The sequence below is a fragment of the Sus scrofa genome, chromosome 6 (assembly GCF_000003025.6).
Source record: "Sus scrofa isolate TJ Tabasco breed Duroc chromosome 6, Sscrofa11.1, whole genome shotgun sequence".
NCBI classification, from domain to species: Eukaryota; Metazoa; Chordata; class Mammalia; order Artiodactyla; family Suidae; genus Sus; species Sus scrofa.
The window spans coordinates 109,952,194-109,970,552 of NC_010448.4; the positions used below are offsets into that span (position 1 = coordinate 109,952,194).

General features: G+C 37.9%; 1 protein-coding gene across 1 annotated transcript in view; it reads right to left on the reverse strand.

Moving 5' to 3' along the window:
- Nucleotides 1-18,359, reverse strand: part of ZNF521 (zinc finger protein 521) — a 289,311-nt gene that overhangs the window by 118,584 nt on the left and 152,368 nt on the right. Inside the window, 1 exon segment of the mRNA XM_021097750.1 lies at nucleotides 16,799-16,883. Coding sequence (XP_020953409.1) covers nucleotides 16,799-16,883 — 85 coding nt within the window.

The window sequence follows — 18,359 nt, forward strand, 5'->3', positions numbered from 1 at the left end:
CTGGTTCAAAAGCCTATTTAAATAAAACAACTACGATAAACATCATTTACTGTCAAGCTGCATATAGTTATGTTGATGCCATTTGCATATTTAAATAAATATACAATAACTGCATTACTCCCTGTGCAATCTTCTAATTGTGGATTCATGTGTAGGCACCTATAGAAAGAGGCTTCTAGAAGTGTTGGGGTTTTCCAAGCAACGTCTCGTTTCTGATAAGAATTAGACAACTCATGCTATTGGGATATGTCTGCAACATGTGTTTTCATACATATACAGGGTGTGTGATTAGGGATACTAAACATCATACAGAGGAAACCCATTGCTATTTAAATCTACAGACTGAACTTTCAAAGAGAACTGAACATAACCATTTGCTATTTTGCAGAACGATGAGCACTCCTACGCTGCATTTTCATAGGTTAGTATGTCTCTTCACACTGAACTTAGTCACTTTTGTCATTTCATTACCTATTTCCCACAATTGCCAAAGAATTCTGACACAGACATATACTTAGCTCTTTCAAAGTAGTTTGGTTTAAGGAAGTAAAAAAGAAGAACCAGGCTAAGTCCTGAGGTACTGCTTTTAACAGAAAGATGAAGTTTTGTTGAAACCAGTGAGACTTGTTGTCTAGAAAATGGCATCATCATTAGGCTTTGATGTAATGCTAGTAAAGGAACCACTAAGAACATCTCAACCCAGGCTCCCAAATTGGACAGTTTGTGCATGTGGAGAGAGGTTACTACTGCATCACTTAAAAGTGATGGAGAGGTATCAAGAAAGTGTGGGTGTGTCTCCTTATACTATGCACACTAGCTGGCCCTGAATGTTGGAGCCAGGTGTTCAAGCCTTGATTTCCTCATCCATATAATGGGAAGAATGACATACCCTCACATCATAGCCTGAAGAATAAATGATGGAAATCTAGTCAAGAGCGATGTTTAGTGCACTTGAGACATGACATGTCTGCTTAAGCTTTGGTTCTTAGCAAAACAAACCCCAGACTCTTTGAAATGCATTTCTTAGGATTTCGATACTGATCATTCATCAATCCACTACCAAGAGGGAGTAGGAATTCGGCTTGAGATAGTGCCACGGAGAATTTCATGCACCAGTTGTTGGTGCTGGTAGTGAGGTGTGTGTGTGCTTGTGTGTGTGTGTGTGTGTGTGTGTTTTAAATTTAGGAAAACCATGTACAGAACTGTCCTGGAATTCTGAGAGTATACAAGTTTGTTATTCTGAGCCATTTGATTAAATTTAACCACAGGAAACTCTTCCAAGTCCTAATGAAGCAGCAATTACATCTAAAAAGGGAGCCAAGCCAAAAAACATCCTTTTCCAATATCTCTCTTTCAAACATCGGACTCCAATATAAGCTCCCTGGTTTTCCTTTCACCTTGTACCATCTCTCTAAGCTGCTGGAAACATTTAAACACAAGACAGGGAGTAGTGCACCAGTAGGTCTTTGGTGGGAAAGGTTGGTGGTGATTCTGTATAAGACGTATGTGCACTTGTATGTACACATACACAAACACACACACACTTAGATATACAAAGAAAACTATAAGAAATTTCTTGTCAAGAAAGGCCATTAAGCAATTTAGGAAACTATAGTTACTGTCAGAAAATGTGAATTAGAATTCAGAAATCGGTTGCATACTTTAAGACCTTGGAACTGAATGTACGTTAAGTTTACAACATAACGTGATAGTTCACAACAGAGATTAGGTAGAACAGGCCTTTAAAGAAAATTAAAATGACCTTTTCATTAAGAGCTAAAATCTTTTTTTTTTTCTGCCCCAAAACCAATTGATACAGCTTGGAAGATTATCATTTTTTCTTAAAAAGATACATACTTGCATGGTTTTTTTGAATGTGTCATTACTAAGGTAAATTAGGCTGTCTCGATAACTGAAGAAGTTACAGCTAAAACCGAAACAGCCTGGACATCGAATACAATCTCACACTATTGCCAGCTTTCTAACATCACATTTATCCCACGCGATGGTGCACTTTCAGCATAATAATGCAAGGACCCTAGGATGCAGCAGACACAGAAATAATGTCAGAAGCAATTCTTCACATTTGGATCTTACCACATCAAGTGCAAATAGTGAACTTAAACATGAAAATGCAATTTGCTCCTTCTAAAGTATACATTTTTATCTCTTGCAAAAGAAAATAAAAAACTCCACATTCATTTCCTACGCCTCGAGGTAAAAAGAATGGCATCTATCACTGGTGCAGAGAATGCTGAAGGATTTAGAGGCAATCTTTTCATAATGCTTCTTTGGGTGAGGAAGTGGAGTTATGAGTTGCTCAAAATTCATAAAGATTATTAAGTTTACATCCTCACAGAAGATCCGCCACCAGTGCATCGCTCAACTAGACTGTCAGCAGTCCTGCCCAACTCTACTGAGAACAGGTCTCTGGCTCCAGACCTTCATTCATTTTGTGGCATTAGTGCTCCAGCAGATGAAATAAAGATTCTATCCAATTCAAAAATCCAACAAACGAACAAAACCCCCAAACCCAATCACCTCCAGTGGAACAAGGATGCAGTATCGTCACTGAACTCAGGTACTCATTCTATCAATAACCCTTCATGGACGTAATTTTAACTGGAGAGTCGGTTTTTATTTCAGCAAGTTTACTCCGGATTACCAACTTGTATGTTTGTGCCTGCTGGGCTATTTGAATGATTACCCTGTCCCTCAATGCCCTCAGCTATGACCGACTGGGCACCTATGGCCATGACCTCTCACAGTAAGGAAGCTTCCTAAACAACAGTGAGCTTTCCTGCTTGATGAATTCCAACCGCACAGCTCATCTAAACTGAGCCTATGGGCTTCCTGGGTTTCCTTCTTGCTCTCCGCATAGGTCTACGGGAAGTTATGAAACATATTTTTCTAGTCCTCCCAGGAGCAAGGCCAGGTTCACAATTTGACCTCAGAAACACAGCAGTCCTGCAAAGCCAGACAGCCTGATGGAACTGAGGATTAGTGCACTCTGCCTGGCCCAGCACAGACCATAACATGCAGCACCGAGCAATGCTGTGTATGGGAAATGACAAGCAATGGACCAGGGGGAGAAAAGTAATAGGATTTAATCACATAAAAATATCCCAGGTACACAGCTCCTTTACAACAAGCCACCCACCTCAGGTAAGGGCTCCGTGTTCTTCTGAAACAACACCCCCTCCCTTGTAATTTACAAGGGAGTTGTCCAACCAGCTCTTTTTGATCAGATTAAGTTACAGGGTTCTGGACACACCTGGAGAGTCTCCTTCCCATCAGGTTAATACTCCCCGATCCCCCGGAATAATTTTAAGTAAACATACAAAAATATCTATCTGTGCATCGGAGAGATGTCTTAGATGTGTGAGGAATGATGCAGGAACAGGGCAGGCTCATGTGAAAGACTGTCACATACTAATTAAGGACACGGCTGCCGAAAAAAGGAAGGCTGACCCTGCAGTCTTATTTACACAATTTCCAGCCAGAGGGCTGTGAAGTGGAGCCCCAGTGGGGGCATTTCTATCGGAAACCCAAGGGCACCTGCATTAAGGAAACTGGTGTAAATGAATCCCTTTGCTCAATGACAGAAGAAAAGACACCAATACTTCAATTATCTTGGCATGGAATCTATGTGCTGACCCTCTTGGAGTCCACATGACAAGACACAGTTATCTCTTATTTTATTATTATTATTATTTGCACTTCCCTATGTGTTCAGTTAGAAGGAGGACGTTTTGCGACGAGAACGATAGAGCTTTTTAGACAGAAGGTAGTGATTCAAAAACTGCAAAACTTCAGCTTGCAAAAATAGCCTAAGTGACCTCTTGCAGTACTCTGACCACTCTGCAGCAAGCAGGAGGCAACCCCTGTGAAGAGCGGATTCTGGCAAAGTTCTCTCTTCACAGATGATGCACAGCTTAAGCTATAATGAGTTTTTGGGTTACAAATGCTGAACGCATTAATATTCCTTGATGATAATTATCACAGTATAAGCACCTTTCCCAATGTGAGTAGCATAAAGCAACTGAAGCAGCATTTTTACTACATTTGAAACAAGCTGGAAAATGGGATTTTCTACTCCTGTAACCTGGGGTCAACATACATCAAGCATTGCATATTAAACACACCTATATATGAACCCGGCATCATTTTTCCCTCCCTCCTTCTTCCTGTATACCTGAAGCTCTCTCCTTTATCCAGTCTTCATTATGAAATTCTTGATATGGACATACATGTGATATACATAGTTTGAAAAAGAAATGCATTTCCCCCGTATCACAGGACTCCTATGTTTCTTCTTATGAGAATCCAAATAGCAAAAAAGATCAGTAAGCCATGCTTTAGAGATGTGTCTCTGTGCAGTTTAAATGAATACAGGCTGCATATAAAACAGGATGAAAATCAGAATTGAGCAAACAGGCTCCTAGAAGAACCAAAGGCATTATATACAAGACAAACTACCAGCCTTTATCTTTATACTTTCAAAACTAACAATAGTAGAAAGCACCGAATACATGTGAATTCTAACCCACCAATATGATAACAGTCAAGATGTCAGCATGATATTTACTGGCAATATTTTCACTAAAGATTCTAGAAACCAACTTCCATTCCAGATTAAAAGAACAATTATTATTATTGTTTGGTAATAACCATCAAATATTATAAGAAAAATTGGTAAAGGTGATCCATTATGCATTACATCAGTGTATACAACAATACCTAATATTCAGGATTTGCCACAGCATACACAAGCAGATGCTGTAAAGATGTCACTTACTATGCCCCAATTTGATTTGATAATATGCTCTGAATAAACTACAAATTGATTTCCCCTCCCTTTCCCTATATACAGTAAAAAAGAAAAAAAAAATCTGTTATAAAACTCAACTGATACTAGGGTGGCTTAAAATCACTGCAATATAAGAGCCTCCTTTTTAAAAAACATGCTGTATATCCTTTAAATACTCTCTGTAAATAATCCCAACAGGACTTGGACTAAACAGTGACAAAGGGAAACCCAGTTTGAACCCTGAATCTGAAGAATGTGACCAGATTTAGGAATTCTGTAGGTGTGAATGAGCTGAACTCATTTGTACCGTGTTACCCAGACTTCATTTAGATAATATGCCACGCTACAACTGCTTCAAGTTCTGTAACATCATTTTTACTTATGTGCTGCAAAAATGTCTTCAAATCCCATTTGAATAGATGGCAGGGTTATGACGGAACCTTTACTAAATATTTAACAGCACTATCGGCTTATTAAATACTATAATGTGAGAGCCATGAAAGCATGATATACAGTGCTTGCCTTTTTTCTAAAACTTAATGCTTCTGCTCATTTTGAACACTCTGCAAGCCCATTCATCAGTAGAACTGAGGCATTTTAAAAAGTCCTCATTTACTAGCAGATAAATGTGGTTAGAGAAGCTTTTTAGTGTAGAGTGACTGGAAACCTATTTGGTTTTACTGTGCAAATTTGCTTTACTCTGCACTAGGAAGAAGAAAAAAAATAACACCTCACAAAACATTAAAGGCCATAGCTGCATTTAAAAAAAACAGTTAATACAATTCTGGCATTTAGTCTGTTAGGATATTTGTAATTAACACTATGCTTTAAAAAAAGTTAATCAAATTTCATAGCCTGCTTCAGTGGGTAGAAAGTTGGAATCTTCTCTGAAAAGATATTTCTATTCACAAAGAGATATACTATAGTCTAACTTAAAAGAACACTCCCTTTCCACTGGAAACCCGTGGAGTGAGCATTTACCCTGTAAACACTGTAACAATGATTATCTGTCCTTTCCCATTCTCAGTGGAGACTCTTGCTTTTGAAAATGTCTTGTGGTGACTTACTAAATTCAGGCTATTTCAATTAGTATTACTGCACATTAAAAATTAATTGCATTACTGAGTAGATTAAGGTTTAAATTTCAATTCTACAGTATGTGCACTAGAAATGACAGCTAAAAATCAATGCTCTTTGGCCCACAATCGGAAGTGTGTACACTTGAATAGTTCAGGACTGGCGTCACTGGCCAGGCAGTTTTAAAGGACTTGATAGTTCAATTGAAGGTGTGTCAGGTCTAATTCTAGACTTTAGCTTGAATGTTGCGCAGTAGCTCAGGCTTAGAAAAAGAAAAACAGAACAATAGTTGCCCTAACCATTGGGAAAACAAACGTACACAGGTACTAAAATGATGACAACAAAGAGATTAACAGTTGACCAAACTTCATGTATAATTATCCCCAGGCTAAAATTTTGTTCAGAATTCTGTTCACTAAGAACACGATCCTTGACTTAATTCCACAGTATTTTTTATTAGTTATTGAGTGACAGAAGTTGCTTGGGGGCAGGAAATAGGATATTCTGTAAAGAGATATTACTAATATGTACAGTATTCATAATACCTTTATGTTTTAAGGAAGCCCAAGAAGATATGGAAATTATAAATCTTTTCCTTAAACAGTGCTCTTATTTAAGTCCCCTTGGAATATTATTAAACCTCTTGGGGGGAAGGGAAAAATCAGTTGATCATCCTGCTGGTAAATTTATAACATCTAGACAAAATGTCTAAAAAGGAATGAGTCACTTTTATTCACAGTGAATTTGTTCTTCTAAGATGAAGATGAGAAGCATCACAAAGTCCACAGAGTAAAGTGGCATCAATAAAGGCCCACAAGCCACCCAGGGTATCTGGGTTTGGAACTGATACCTTTGCGCCTAAGAGAAAAAAACGCTGCCTGCAACGTTCCTTCAGATCCCTTCTGTGTTGCACCGGTGGCCAAAAGCAAGTTCAGTGGCAAGAGAGTAAGGAAGATGGGAAGTAATAATAATAAAAAGAATAATCTGGTGCAAATGGACCCCAAGGTGTAGTAGTCATCCCCATGCAACAATCACCCTTCAATGCAATTTACTGATGTTGCTTCATTACAATACAGCATATAAAAGGGCCTCGTACAACATGCACTCCTGAAAGCTGTGAGGTCTGAAACAGCACACACCACCCTAGAAGGCGCTACCCAGGGAGCCAAGTCAAACTGTGCCAAAGTGACGTTACCTAGAAAAGAACTAACTAACTAATGTGCACAGCATGGTGACATATGGGGGGGGGGTAGAGAGGATAAAAAGGTAGCTCAGAAAGGTGTTTCTTTAGTGAACTTTTCAAGTCATTTTCAAATTAATTGGAAATAAAACATTCTTTGAAGAGGTACCGATTTGCGGCTTTGTGAAAAGGAAAAGATAAAGGAGATGATATCTCCTGTTTAGGACATAGAAACCGCTCTCTCTTTCTCATTCTGTTTCTCCATAAAATGAACTGAAACCATGTTCTTAGGTGAACTTGAACATGGCACATTGAAGTTACTACTGTTTAAAAGAGAACATGACATGCTTTGGCGATTCTTGCCTGTCTTAGTTGAAAGTCTTCCTTTTCAGTCGATGCCCAGAAGATGCTGAAGTGATGTGTTAAGGGGAAAAAAGATTCTTTCCTCACCAAGGATCATTGAGTATGTCATTGGTTAATTCTTGTTCTATGCTCCTCATTAGCATGACTCTCAAGTTTCTGGTTATCATATCCGAAATATTAAGACATAATAACTACGAAGGTGCAGATAATTGGATATTAACCAGAACATACTTGACTGGGCAGGAGGTAGGGCCCTGCTTAAACTAATCCTGAAATATATTAATCACCAATTAATGAAAGGGTTTCAAATTCATTTTCTATTATAGAACACCTCTGAGTAGCTAAGCTTTTCCTAACAAAATGACTTGAAATAACAGGGTAGAAATGAAGAATATGGCCATCTGATGATGGCTTGAATTAATTCTTTACAGCCTGTTGTCAGGTAATCATGAAAACTACATCTGAAGCCTTGATTACATTCACAAAACCTGATGGGAAGAAGAGGGGACGCTTTTCAACGTTCAGTGGCCTTGGTTTAAATTCCAAATTTATTCCTTTAAGTGGCAAAGCCACAGCTAAATATTTCTCGGGAGAGTTGTCATCACATTACCTGAGTTTTTCAGCCTAGACTGACCTCTGACCCTCCAACCCGACAACAGATGTATTCTTAAAATAAAAACCAATTAATGGGAGCCAGAGAGGTCCAGCAAAGGCATGCTTTGAACTTAATAAACAGGAAGTAGTAAGATGCTGATGAATATATATTGAGGGATAAAAACCTTGACCAAATGGTGCTTGAAAAGCCACCACCACTTAGATGGAAATAAAGTAATGCAAATAAAAGAAAACAGAAAAAAGAAAAAAGAAAAACAAAACAGGAAGAGAGGGATATAGAGAAGAAAGTCCGATTTCTGTACAATTCATGGGGCTGTGAGATTTTCTGTGATGTGTCACAGATGTTCTCCTGCTTTGGTGGTAAAAGCCCCCACTAAGCTCTCCAGAAAAACTTCCAGCCCATTTCATTGAGTTAGAGAAATTCCTACAAAATGCCATCCATCTTTTCTTTTTTTCACTTAAATTTTATTTATTTTTTTGCTTTATAGGGCTGTACCCGCGGCATATGGAAGTTCCCAGGCTAGGGGTCAAATCCGAGCTAGAGCTGTCGGCCTATACCACAGCCACAGCAACTCGGGATCCAAGTCACATCCGTCACCTACACCACAGCTCACAGCAATGCTGGATCCCTGACCCACTAAGCGAGAACAGGGATCAAACATGCATCCTCATGGATACCAGTCGGATTCATTTCCACCGTGCCACAACAGGAACTCCCACCATCCATCTTTTAAAATTTTTCTAAGTACATTATTCTCACAAAGAAATTCTAATATCTTGTCCTACTTAAAAGGTGTGGCTCCCAGACTCTCTAAAAAGCTTACATTTTTGTCAGACAAAACAAGCTGCCTGGATGAATGTAGCATCAGCAAGGGATTGAAATGATGCCATCTTTCTATTTTTCCTGCCTTTCTTCACTTACTTTGATGAAAACAGTTAGAAAACGCCTGTTATAGTGGTTGTTTTTTTTTTTTTTCTTCTGTTGTTCGTTGAATGCAGTTTTAATAATTCTTAAATAAGCACTCATGGCAGATAAACTCAGATAGGCAGGCAAGTAGGCCCTTTTATCAACAATTTTGCCATAGAAATACACAAACATTTCAATGGCTCTTCATTAGCAAACAAATCAACAAGTGATATTTTAATGCATGACTTTATTCCATCTCTGCGGGGACCATAGTTGAGAGTGTGATGTACAGTACAGAGAAAGGAATCATCAGCCACAGTGTCCCAGAGCTCTCTCCATTGAGGACTTTGCAGCCTCCGCTTAAAGAGTGCATTTAATTGACTGATAGACAGTAGCTTCTTTGTTCACAGAAGACAGCGAAGTAATGGCAGCTTGAAAATCGTACCATCTACAGGGTCTCCTGAGACTAGTAACAGGGGGATATGTGTCAGGAATAAATAAATAATCTAATTATTAAGCCACTTCCTGTCAAGTTAACTCCAATTTGTTGGCTTTTGAAGGCAACAAAACGAGGCATTTTTCCTCATTATGCTTCTCTTTTTATACCAGTGGTAATCACAGGCGGATTAAAGGGTGCCTGATTGGTTTTTTTGTCAAGGAACTGAGAAGCAGCCAACAGTACAGAAAAACAGAGTTGGGGTTAGAAGAAATTTCATGCTTGTCTCCTTTCCAGCTCCCTAACAGCCCACACGGCTGCCCCATACAGAGCTGCCAGCTGTACAGCAAATGTGTACCCCTCCGACTGAGGCCTACCGGGCCACAGGCGCCATCCTGAGAGCTGTGAGATACCTTGCAATCTTGGCAGGTAGCTACTGCTGTCATAGGCATAATTCTAAAGGTGACCTAGGAAGCCCCATCGGCTCACCAAATGCAACAATGTGAGCAGCTGAAGTTCAACACCCACTCTCCATATTGGCTCCCTTTCTTTGTTTACGGCTAGGCATGGCCCCGCAACTAGGAAATAACCTATGGAAAGAGGTCATCAGAGACCCTTTCTTTTTCTGTGTCTGAACCGATCCCATGGAAATAGGTCACGGTGCATACGCATGTGTATCTGGGCCTGTGTGCGCGCAGGGATCGATCTCTATCTATTCCGATGACAACTCGCACTGCCTTCCATTTGGAAATGGTTTGCAAACATTGTGCAGAAACAGACACCCGTGTTTGATAATCAGCATATCAGATGGTGAGGGGGAACCCAATGTGCCTGTGGCATCTTCTATAGCAAGTCCAAAGCGAGATCAAAACGGAAGTCAGAAGCCACGGGTTTGAGATAGTCACAGGGCACCTTCCACCTGGCCTGGCCGCTGCCAGGCATCTCTGTACAGAGCCCAAGAAGGGAGGCTGGTGTCTGGTCATTCTGCTTGGGAACATTTTTCTGAGGTCACTTTTAGGACCTCTAAAAGAGCAATAAGAAGCTAGATTGTCTCTCTGTCAGTGGGCTCAGTCAAACCCTCAGCCTCACAGAAAACTACCATCACAAGAAATGTTGAAGAGGCTTTCTCGGGGCTTGTAAATTAGAAACTCCACTAATGGCCAGTATTTTTTTTAACTCTTGTAAATCAAAGCTTCTAGAAACAGGCAAAAACACAAAACAAGGATAAACATCCTGATCTGTCTTTTCATAGCTTAACCCTGAAATGAGAGAGAGTCTCAAAGATTTTCCTGAAAAGTTGCATCAGAAATAAGAATCCAAAAATCAAGGTAAGCTCTTGAAAACTGTATCTTATTCTAAAAAGGTGATTTTTTTTTTTTTTAAGGAGGACTTTCTGCTCTGACATTAAACTGTCTTTGTTTTAGGAAGGCTGATGGCAGAGGAGGCTTAGTAAGGTCCTGTGTCCCCACTTTGCACTTGGTGAACGCTGTAGCTATGTTCTATTTATGCCTGCGTATGTCCGTTCTGAATACATCTTGGATTTTTGTTAAATTGCGCAGATAATTAAACCCTCTTCATATTTACAGTCTGCTTCATTGGTACCATGAATTCTGTTTTCAGTTACTGTCTGCAAATCCCCTCTCTGAACAATTTCATACGAAGCAATAACACTTCATTTTACATAAGTTTTATCTGATGTCCCCATACAGAGCTGCCAGCTGTACAGCAAATGTGCGGTTCTCAAACTGAGGCCTACCAGGCCACTGGCGCCATCCTGAGATCTGTAAGGCACCTTGCTGTCCCTGGCAAGCCTTCTCTGCTATCACTGTGACCATCACTCCACACTGCACACAACTTAAAATCATCTGATTATTAGAATTTGTGGCCCGCACTCCATTTTATCCTTTATTTAATCTATCCCCAGATCACACATTTGTTTAAATGTTTTGGCTGGTTTACAAATCATGCAGCCATCTGCACAGTAGGTGTGACACCATTTTTTAGACAAAAGTTACGTGGCAAACAAAGATAGTCATTGGAAATGCTTTGGTGTTTGTTATTCTGCCTGGTTCACTTGGACCAACTCTAAGAAATAAATAGAATTATCTGTGTAAATCGATGAACATCTATGAAAAACAACACCCAGCAGAATGCCGAGCCTGCTCCATTACCTACGTTAATATCATGACAGCTGAGGAGAGATGACCTGGCCCACTTCTCATCTCTCCTGTACAGATGGCTATTAAAGAGAAAGTATCCCTTTTGTATGGTCCATGTAGAAACCCTTTATGGGCTTTTCAAATAAGCCAGCATTGCCCACAAGAGGGTAGCTTTCTGTTACCATTAAACTGCCCAGATTTCATCTTTTTTAATCCAGCTCTTGATGCAATAAGCCAGTATTTCATCATATTTAACACCAAATGCATGTTTCTTAATTCCCTGAGTTTTGCAGACAATCAACTGAAGATGACTTAAAAAAATTCAATAGTCTTCTCATTTAGAATTCACGTGAACTCCAGAGAATCTAAGGGCTTCGAGCTTCTTGGGACTGTGCAGGGAGACACATCTATGTACATCCACGCATGTGTATCATTACAGAGTCATTTCTATTCATTTTTTTTAAAGTAGCCAATGACAACTGAGAGTTTAAAGGGCAACATAGCCCTTTATCTTCCTATGCAGAGATCCATATCTTTGGATAGTTCCCCTTTAGACATATAAGATCCCAAACCACTACAGACCCCCAAATATTGGTTTTAGTCAATTCTAAAGCAAGAGCACTCAGGCTGAAATGTTGTTTCAAAGGTGGTGCTGAATGTCACAAAACTATAATGAAGATTAGTAACACAGCACACTATCCGCTAAAGAAATGGGAGGAAAAGAATGCCATTTGTGACCTTGGGCATCAAACAAATTGCAGAATATATGAATGTCACTTGCCATAAGAACAGACTAAAATTTCACCACTCTGTTCACAACTGATCTATGCATTCTCTTTTGTCTTGATGTCAGTTGTTTAGATCATATGTAATAGAGCAGATACCTTTGGAAGGCTTGAATCTTGTTATGATCTTTTAAAAACTGTATCTATAAAACACTGACTTTTGAGTTTAGAGATTTGAATTAACATAGTATCTCTGCATCTGTGTTTTTTTAGCTGTCATTTATAGTCCCAAATTCTAGCTTTGCTTTTCTAAAAGATAAATACATTCACTTTCCCCTAAATGCTCTAAGCATCACCCTTGATCCATCTAGGACAGGTGTGTTAGTGACTATTTGTGGATTTTCCTATTTTTTTTTTTCTCCATAAAACAGTGTACTCTGCCACGTTAGCTACAATTTTGCCATTACAACACTGGTCTTTCTGATCAGATGAGAAAAAGAGAAAAAAAAGAAAATATATTAATTAATCATTTTTAGGTCAATTTTAAATATATATATATATTTTTTTTACAATTCTGAAGTAAATGGTTGATACTCACTCCTTGCATATTCTCTACCTGACAACTTGGAAAGGGAGGGCTGGAAACGGCCATAGCTAAACCCTGACAACTTGCCCTCCAAAGGCCATGATGGCAGCAATCAATTCCAAGGATAATGGTACTTCTCCCCTCTGATCATTTCTTTGTCAAGCTGACTGGCCTTCGATGGGGAGCTTACTGCTGGTAGTCTACCACCAGCCGCTCACAATTTGCTCACTACGTTTCATGAGACAGTTGTTTGTGGCTGTTTGGAACACACTGGTCTCTTTGGGGATTTATGCGTTAGTTGTTAGTTGCAATGCCAACCTCCGTAGTGATCGAAATTTCTTTCTAACTAAAATAGATAATTAGAGGCTGGTAATTATTGGTCAAGAATTATCAGAGTGAAAAAATTAAGCTTCTCATAAATAGTTCCTGGCAATGTCATCTCTTTATATGATTGCATGCCTAACAGCCCTTTATTCAGAGCACTTACAAATTTATTCTACCGCTGTTGAGCCTCATAATTTTATATGAGGCAATCCTTTTGCTGGGTTAAACACATTTACATTCTCTGGTTTCATAACTATCTGTGCTAATCCATAGCAAATAATAATAATAACAGGAATCACAAAGAGGGAAAAAAACAATAATTATTTACTGTGCAGAGAGAAAGAGAGGAGTGAATAATGAATTAAAGGACACAATACACAATGGCTTCTTTCTGTATTCTCAGGTCAAAAGCCAACATAAACTATGTGAAAGGAACAAAGGAAGACAAGAAAAAATTTCTCATCTGTGCAGACTTTAAAAGAGGAAATCTTTCCCCTAGGAAAGCAGTTAAAATATTTTCTAGCTCTGTGTGTGTGTGTGTGTGTGCGCGCGTAAAGAAGAGAAACCTCTAAATAGTCGCTGGTCTGATTTTTTACTGAAACGATGTCAAAATGTGACTGAGAGTGAGGTTTTCTTTTTCTTTTTTTCCTTAATAGACATAAGTCAAATCCCAAATGCATTTTTATTGAGTAATTATTCCTGCAACTCAAACCATGTGTCCACACCTAGCTGCAACGTGGCACTTAAGCAGAGCATCTCCAGTCTGTACCTGGTAGAAACACTGATGATTTTCCTTTCACAAAGGTCCCTGGTCAATTGCCGGAGATCAGCACATCCAGAAAGAAGCGTGCAGGTTCCCTGACATTGAAATTGCATTTAAAACATGTGTGCTACATAGAAGCAAATGCAAATGACTTGGTTAAAGAAGGAATTTAAAGTTAACACCTCATTGGGTCATCTGCAGACCTTGTTTTCCATCAGGTGACATAATCCTTCCTCCAGACTGATTGAAATGGAAAACAAAATCTGTAAAAACACTATATACCCGCTTAACAAAAAGAATAAGAGGCTTTTCAGAGAGCCTCTTAATCCCTCTTCCCTGCTAAATGTCTAGTTGAGATTATTTTTTGATTAGACAAAAAACATACACAGATACACAACCTAAAAATACCTACCCTCAATGGAGGTATTTTAGCCAACAAAATCATGCTGCCTGCCTCATTTGAAAAACTAAGCATCACACTGGGATTTTAAAAAGGGGTATCTTAGCCTTTGTGACATCCTCCCGTTACACATTCTCTCTAGATATTAACAACACAACACGGATGAAGTATAAGGACTTGGATGCATGGTCAGCAGACATAACAATTAAACGGATACTATTCATTTGTTTAGGCCTCAAGTGCAAGAGAATTACATATTTTATTATTAAAAAGTAGCATGAATATTAAATAACTAGTCCCTCTGTGAAAAGGAATAGAATTTGCTTCTCTGATGGAAGGTGAATTGTTAAATGCTCAGATCCCAAGAGGAGGTGTGTGTCATATTAATCCACCATAAGGTAGAGGGGGGAAGCTTTGGGAAAGCACTAATGATGCAAGGACTATTAAAAGAAATACAAAGGGAAAGGTATAAAGCAATTTAAAAAGAAGAGCCAGGACAAATCAGTGAGCATTTTGGATGATGATGCTAAAATGAAAAATTCTTCTCATGACCAGCACTCCATTTAGATTCTGTGTGTGCAAGAGAGCATTAATACTGTAGTGAAAATATATGCCATTTGCTCATCTGGGCCCTGGGATAAATAATAAATCCAGAACCAAAAATGAGTTTACCCGGAATAAAACAAATCAGAAGCATGACCCACAATGTTTCACTTAATTTTCCGTAAGCTGCAAACTCTCCAGAAATATTTTCACTGAAGCCCATGTAAAACTGTAGCACGACGCAGAATCATGAGTGACTGCCACCAGTAAATTTGACTCAAGAAATAAGGAGGTGGAAAATATTAACATTTATTATTTAGCAAGAATAATTCATTTTTTCTAACCCATGCCCTTTCCCTCTTCCCCAAAAAAAGCCATTTTGAAAGTTCATATATTTTGGGGGGATCCGAAATAGAAGGGAAAATAGAAGAAACATTTGACCCTCTTCTACACATTGCATTATCTTCCAAACACTCAGTAAAAGTGTCAATGGAATTCTGGCACATTTAAGAATATGCTATTTAACGTATAAGAAAATCACTAATAATATTAGTACTTAAATCCGGAAAGGAGAGAGAGAACGTGACCAACAGTTTAGCTGTTATGTATATGTTTCTTTTTGCATACTTAAGCAGTTAGGCTTTTACAAACCATAATCCTCCTAAAGACCATCACTTGAAACTATAAAGCAAATTCTATTGAAAAACTATTAATCAATTTTCTAACATACTTTTGATTTCATCTTCATTTATCCACAAGAGCATTAGAAGTTTTGTTATGGTTAGTTTTAATGATCAGTAATAATAGTGGTAGCAAATCTTCTACTGAATGTTCTCCGAATACTGCTGATTAGGATATGATGAAACTTGCTTACCCCGAAAATAAGTTCAGAGTCTAAAATGTTGAATTGTCTTTCCTGTCTTAAAGGCTGAGAGCAGGAGAGCATGAGGTTAATCAGACTTTTAAAACATTATATCATAATTATTTATGATATTATATAGTATTGTGAAAGGAGTATGAAATAAAAAACTCTCATAGTGTAAAAACACAAATGGGTACCAAAAATAATATAAAGTAATAGCAGTTGTCATTTTACTAGCAGAAAAAGATCTGCTTGATAAAGTTTAATTGGCTGGTAAAATTCTTAGTGTTATTACTAAGTGCTTATCAAATTAAAAACATAGGAGGTAACCCCAGAGGAATTAAGGGATAATGGGACAATATGAGTAAGTGAAAAAATTATCCTTTAGCTCCAGCCCATGTGATAAATGCAAAATCCCTGAAAACACTGGCTTACAATGACTTCTGAGATCTTTACCCAAACCACATTTATAAATATCTATGTAAAATCTAGTGAGGAATAAAAAATGATTACTGAATTCTTTACATGATCTTTATGATCATGATTATTTCCAGGCTGTTGAAACCATACATATAAAGTTATTTTACGGCAATTTAAATTATTTATGTTTCCCTATCACAAGAACTCACCACTTTAGATTTTGATACAAAGATGCTTAAGCAACACACAGCAGTGCCATTACCATAATAACTTCTGAAATTAAAACCTGTCTAAAACTCTATGGAAAGCTAACATCCAGTTCATTAACCATTCCTGTTAGTTTTCAATAATGCAAAAATGATTAGAAGTTTAATTTGTTAATCACCTGTGTTTTGACTGGCAGTAGATATATAATCCTCTGCAGAAGTCTAAACTAGCCCTTGCAGAAAACAAAATGTGCTAATGCCTTATCAGGCCTAATAATAGTAATAAAAAAATCAATCATGCCTAGGTAAATCATTGATGGTTGAACAATTAATTCATCTTTAACTCTGTTTAATTATATAGGCATTGATGTACACAAGGAGGAGAAAAGTCTATCTGTAATAAGGTTTAGAGTGTCACTCACCAATCATGTGATTTGCAACATGCACCTGAATATCCCATTCATTGTAGAAAACCATCTGACACTTGATGCACTGATAGGTCTTCTTCTGAGAAAACAAGTATAAACAGAATTACTTAGACACATGCATTTTTTATTGTTTTCTTTAGAAAAACCCAACCCTACCTACTCATGGCATTTTCTTGAGACTTTGGAATTACATATGTTGTTAACTAAAACTCCTGTGGGGCCACCTGGGCCAAGTTCTATGAGTTCCTTACTATGACTTTATGGCTTGCTCCCAACACTATAACTTTTGGGTACAAAGATGTTGGAAGACATAAGGCGCATAATTATGGCATAACATATGTTTAAAGATTCCTAAACTCAAAACCAGAAGTTGGTGTTAAAAAAATATATATCTGCAACACACAGCTGAGTTTCAGAAACTGATGTCGAGGAAGATTAGGCACCCTTTCATTCTGACCAATGAATAAAGTTATTTGGCTAAAATATTCCAAATATCACTCAGTAACAAGGCCAATAAGGTACAATTCACAGAATCTCGCAATGAGATTTAAAGAGGATCACTTTCAGCTGCAGTATGAAATTTAGATGATGTTTCTGAAGACACTAAGTACTAGCATTCAAATACCTATCCTCTCCTATAAAATCATGTTATATTGACCATTCTCACACCATTTCATCATTTTACACTAAAGTCCTGTGAATAGATAGAGCAGGACTTATTACCATCCTTGTATTATAAATAAAGAAACTGAGGTCCAGGGAAGCAGAAAAATCTGCCTCATGTCATAGTGCCTTACAGCTGGGAAGGGAAATAAGTGCTTTTGATTCTAAATGTGAGGCTCCTTGATAAAAGCAGTCTTTATGATTTCACATCTTTATTACTATGTCCTGCATATAGCTCAGGATGTATTAGATGAACTCCATAAAGAAAGTCTTGGTTAAGTTTTCCAGAACACCCTTAAACATAAATTCCTTTATGATGAAATTTGATATTAACAATTAAAAACCACCTTGGAAAACAAAATAAAGCATCCTGAAATAATCCATTTGTGAGAAAATGACATTAATAAAATCATGTCAATGATGGTTTAAGGCAGTCTTATAGAGTTATCAATTCTTCATTGGCAATTGTAAAAATTGCTTTACTCATGGTAGCAATAGAAAATATTGATCTGAAAATTGCAATTAATTTTTAAACCACTCAACAAACTCAAAGTTATCGCAAAAAAGTGAGTGCCTTTTATTAGCAGCTAAAATTCAAAACGCTGTTAATGACAAATTTTCTTAATATTGTCACTTATAGTATTTGCTTCTGCTACAGAGGATGATATTTCTTGTAAAACACAGAAACTCAGGCATATTTCCAATGGAAGCTTTCTACATAATATAATGGGCTTTGTATATTAGGCATGTTGTGAATTGAGTGTGTTAGGTCTAAATGTAACACGGACTTGAAAAACCCTAACAATCACCAAGGAAGATTTACTGCGCTGAGCTGTTTACAAGATGCTTTTGATGGTGACATATAGAGCAACATGTGTTGCGTAAATAACAT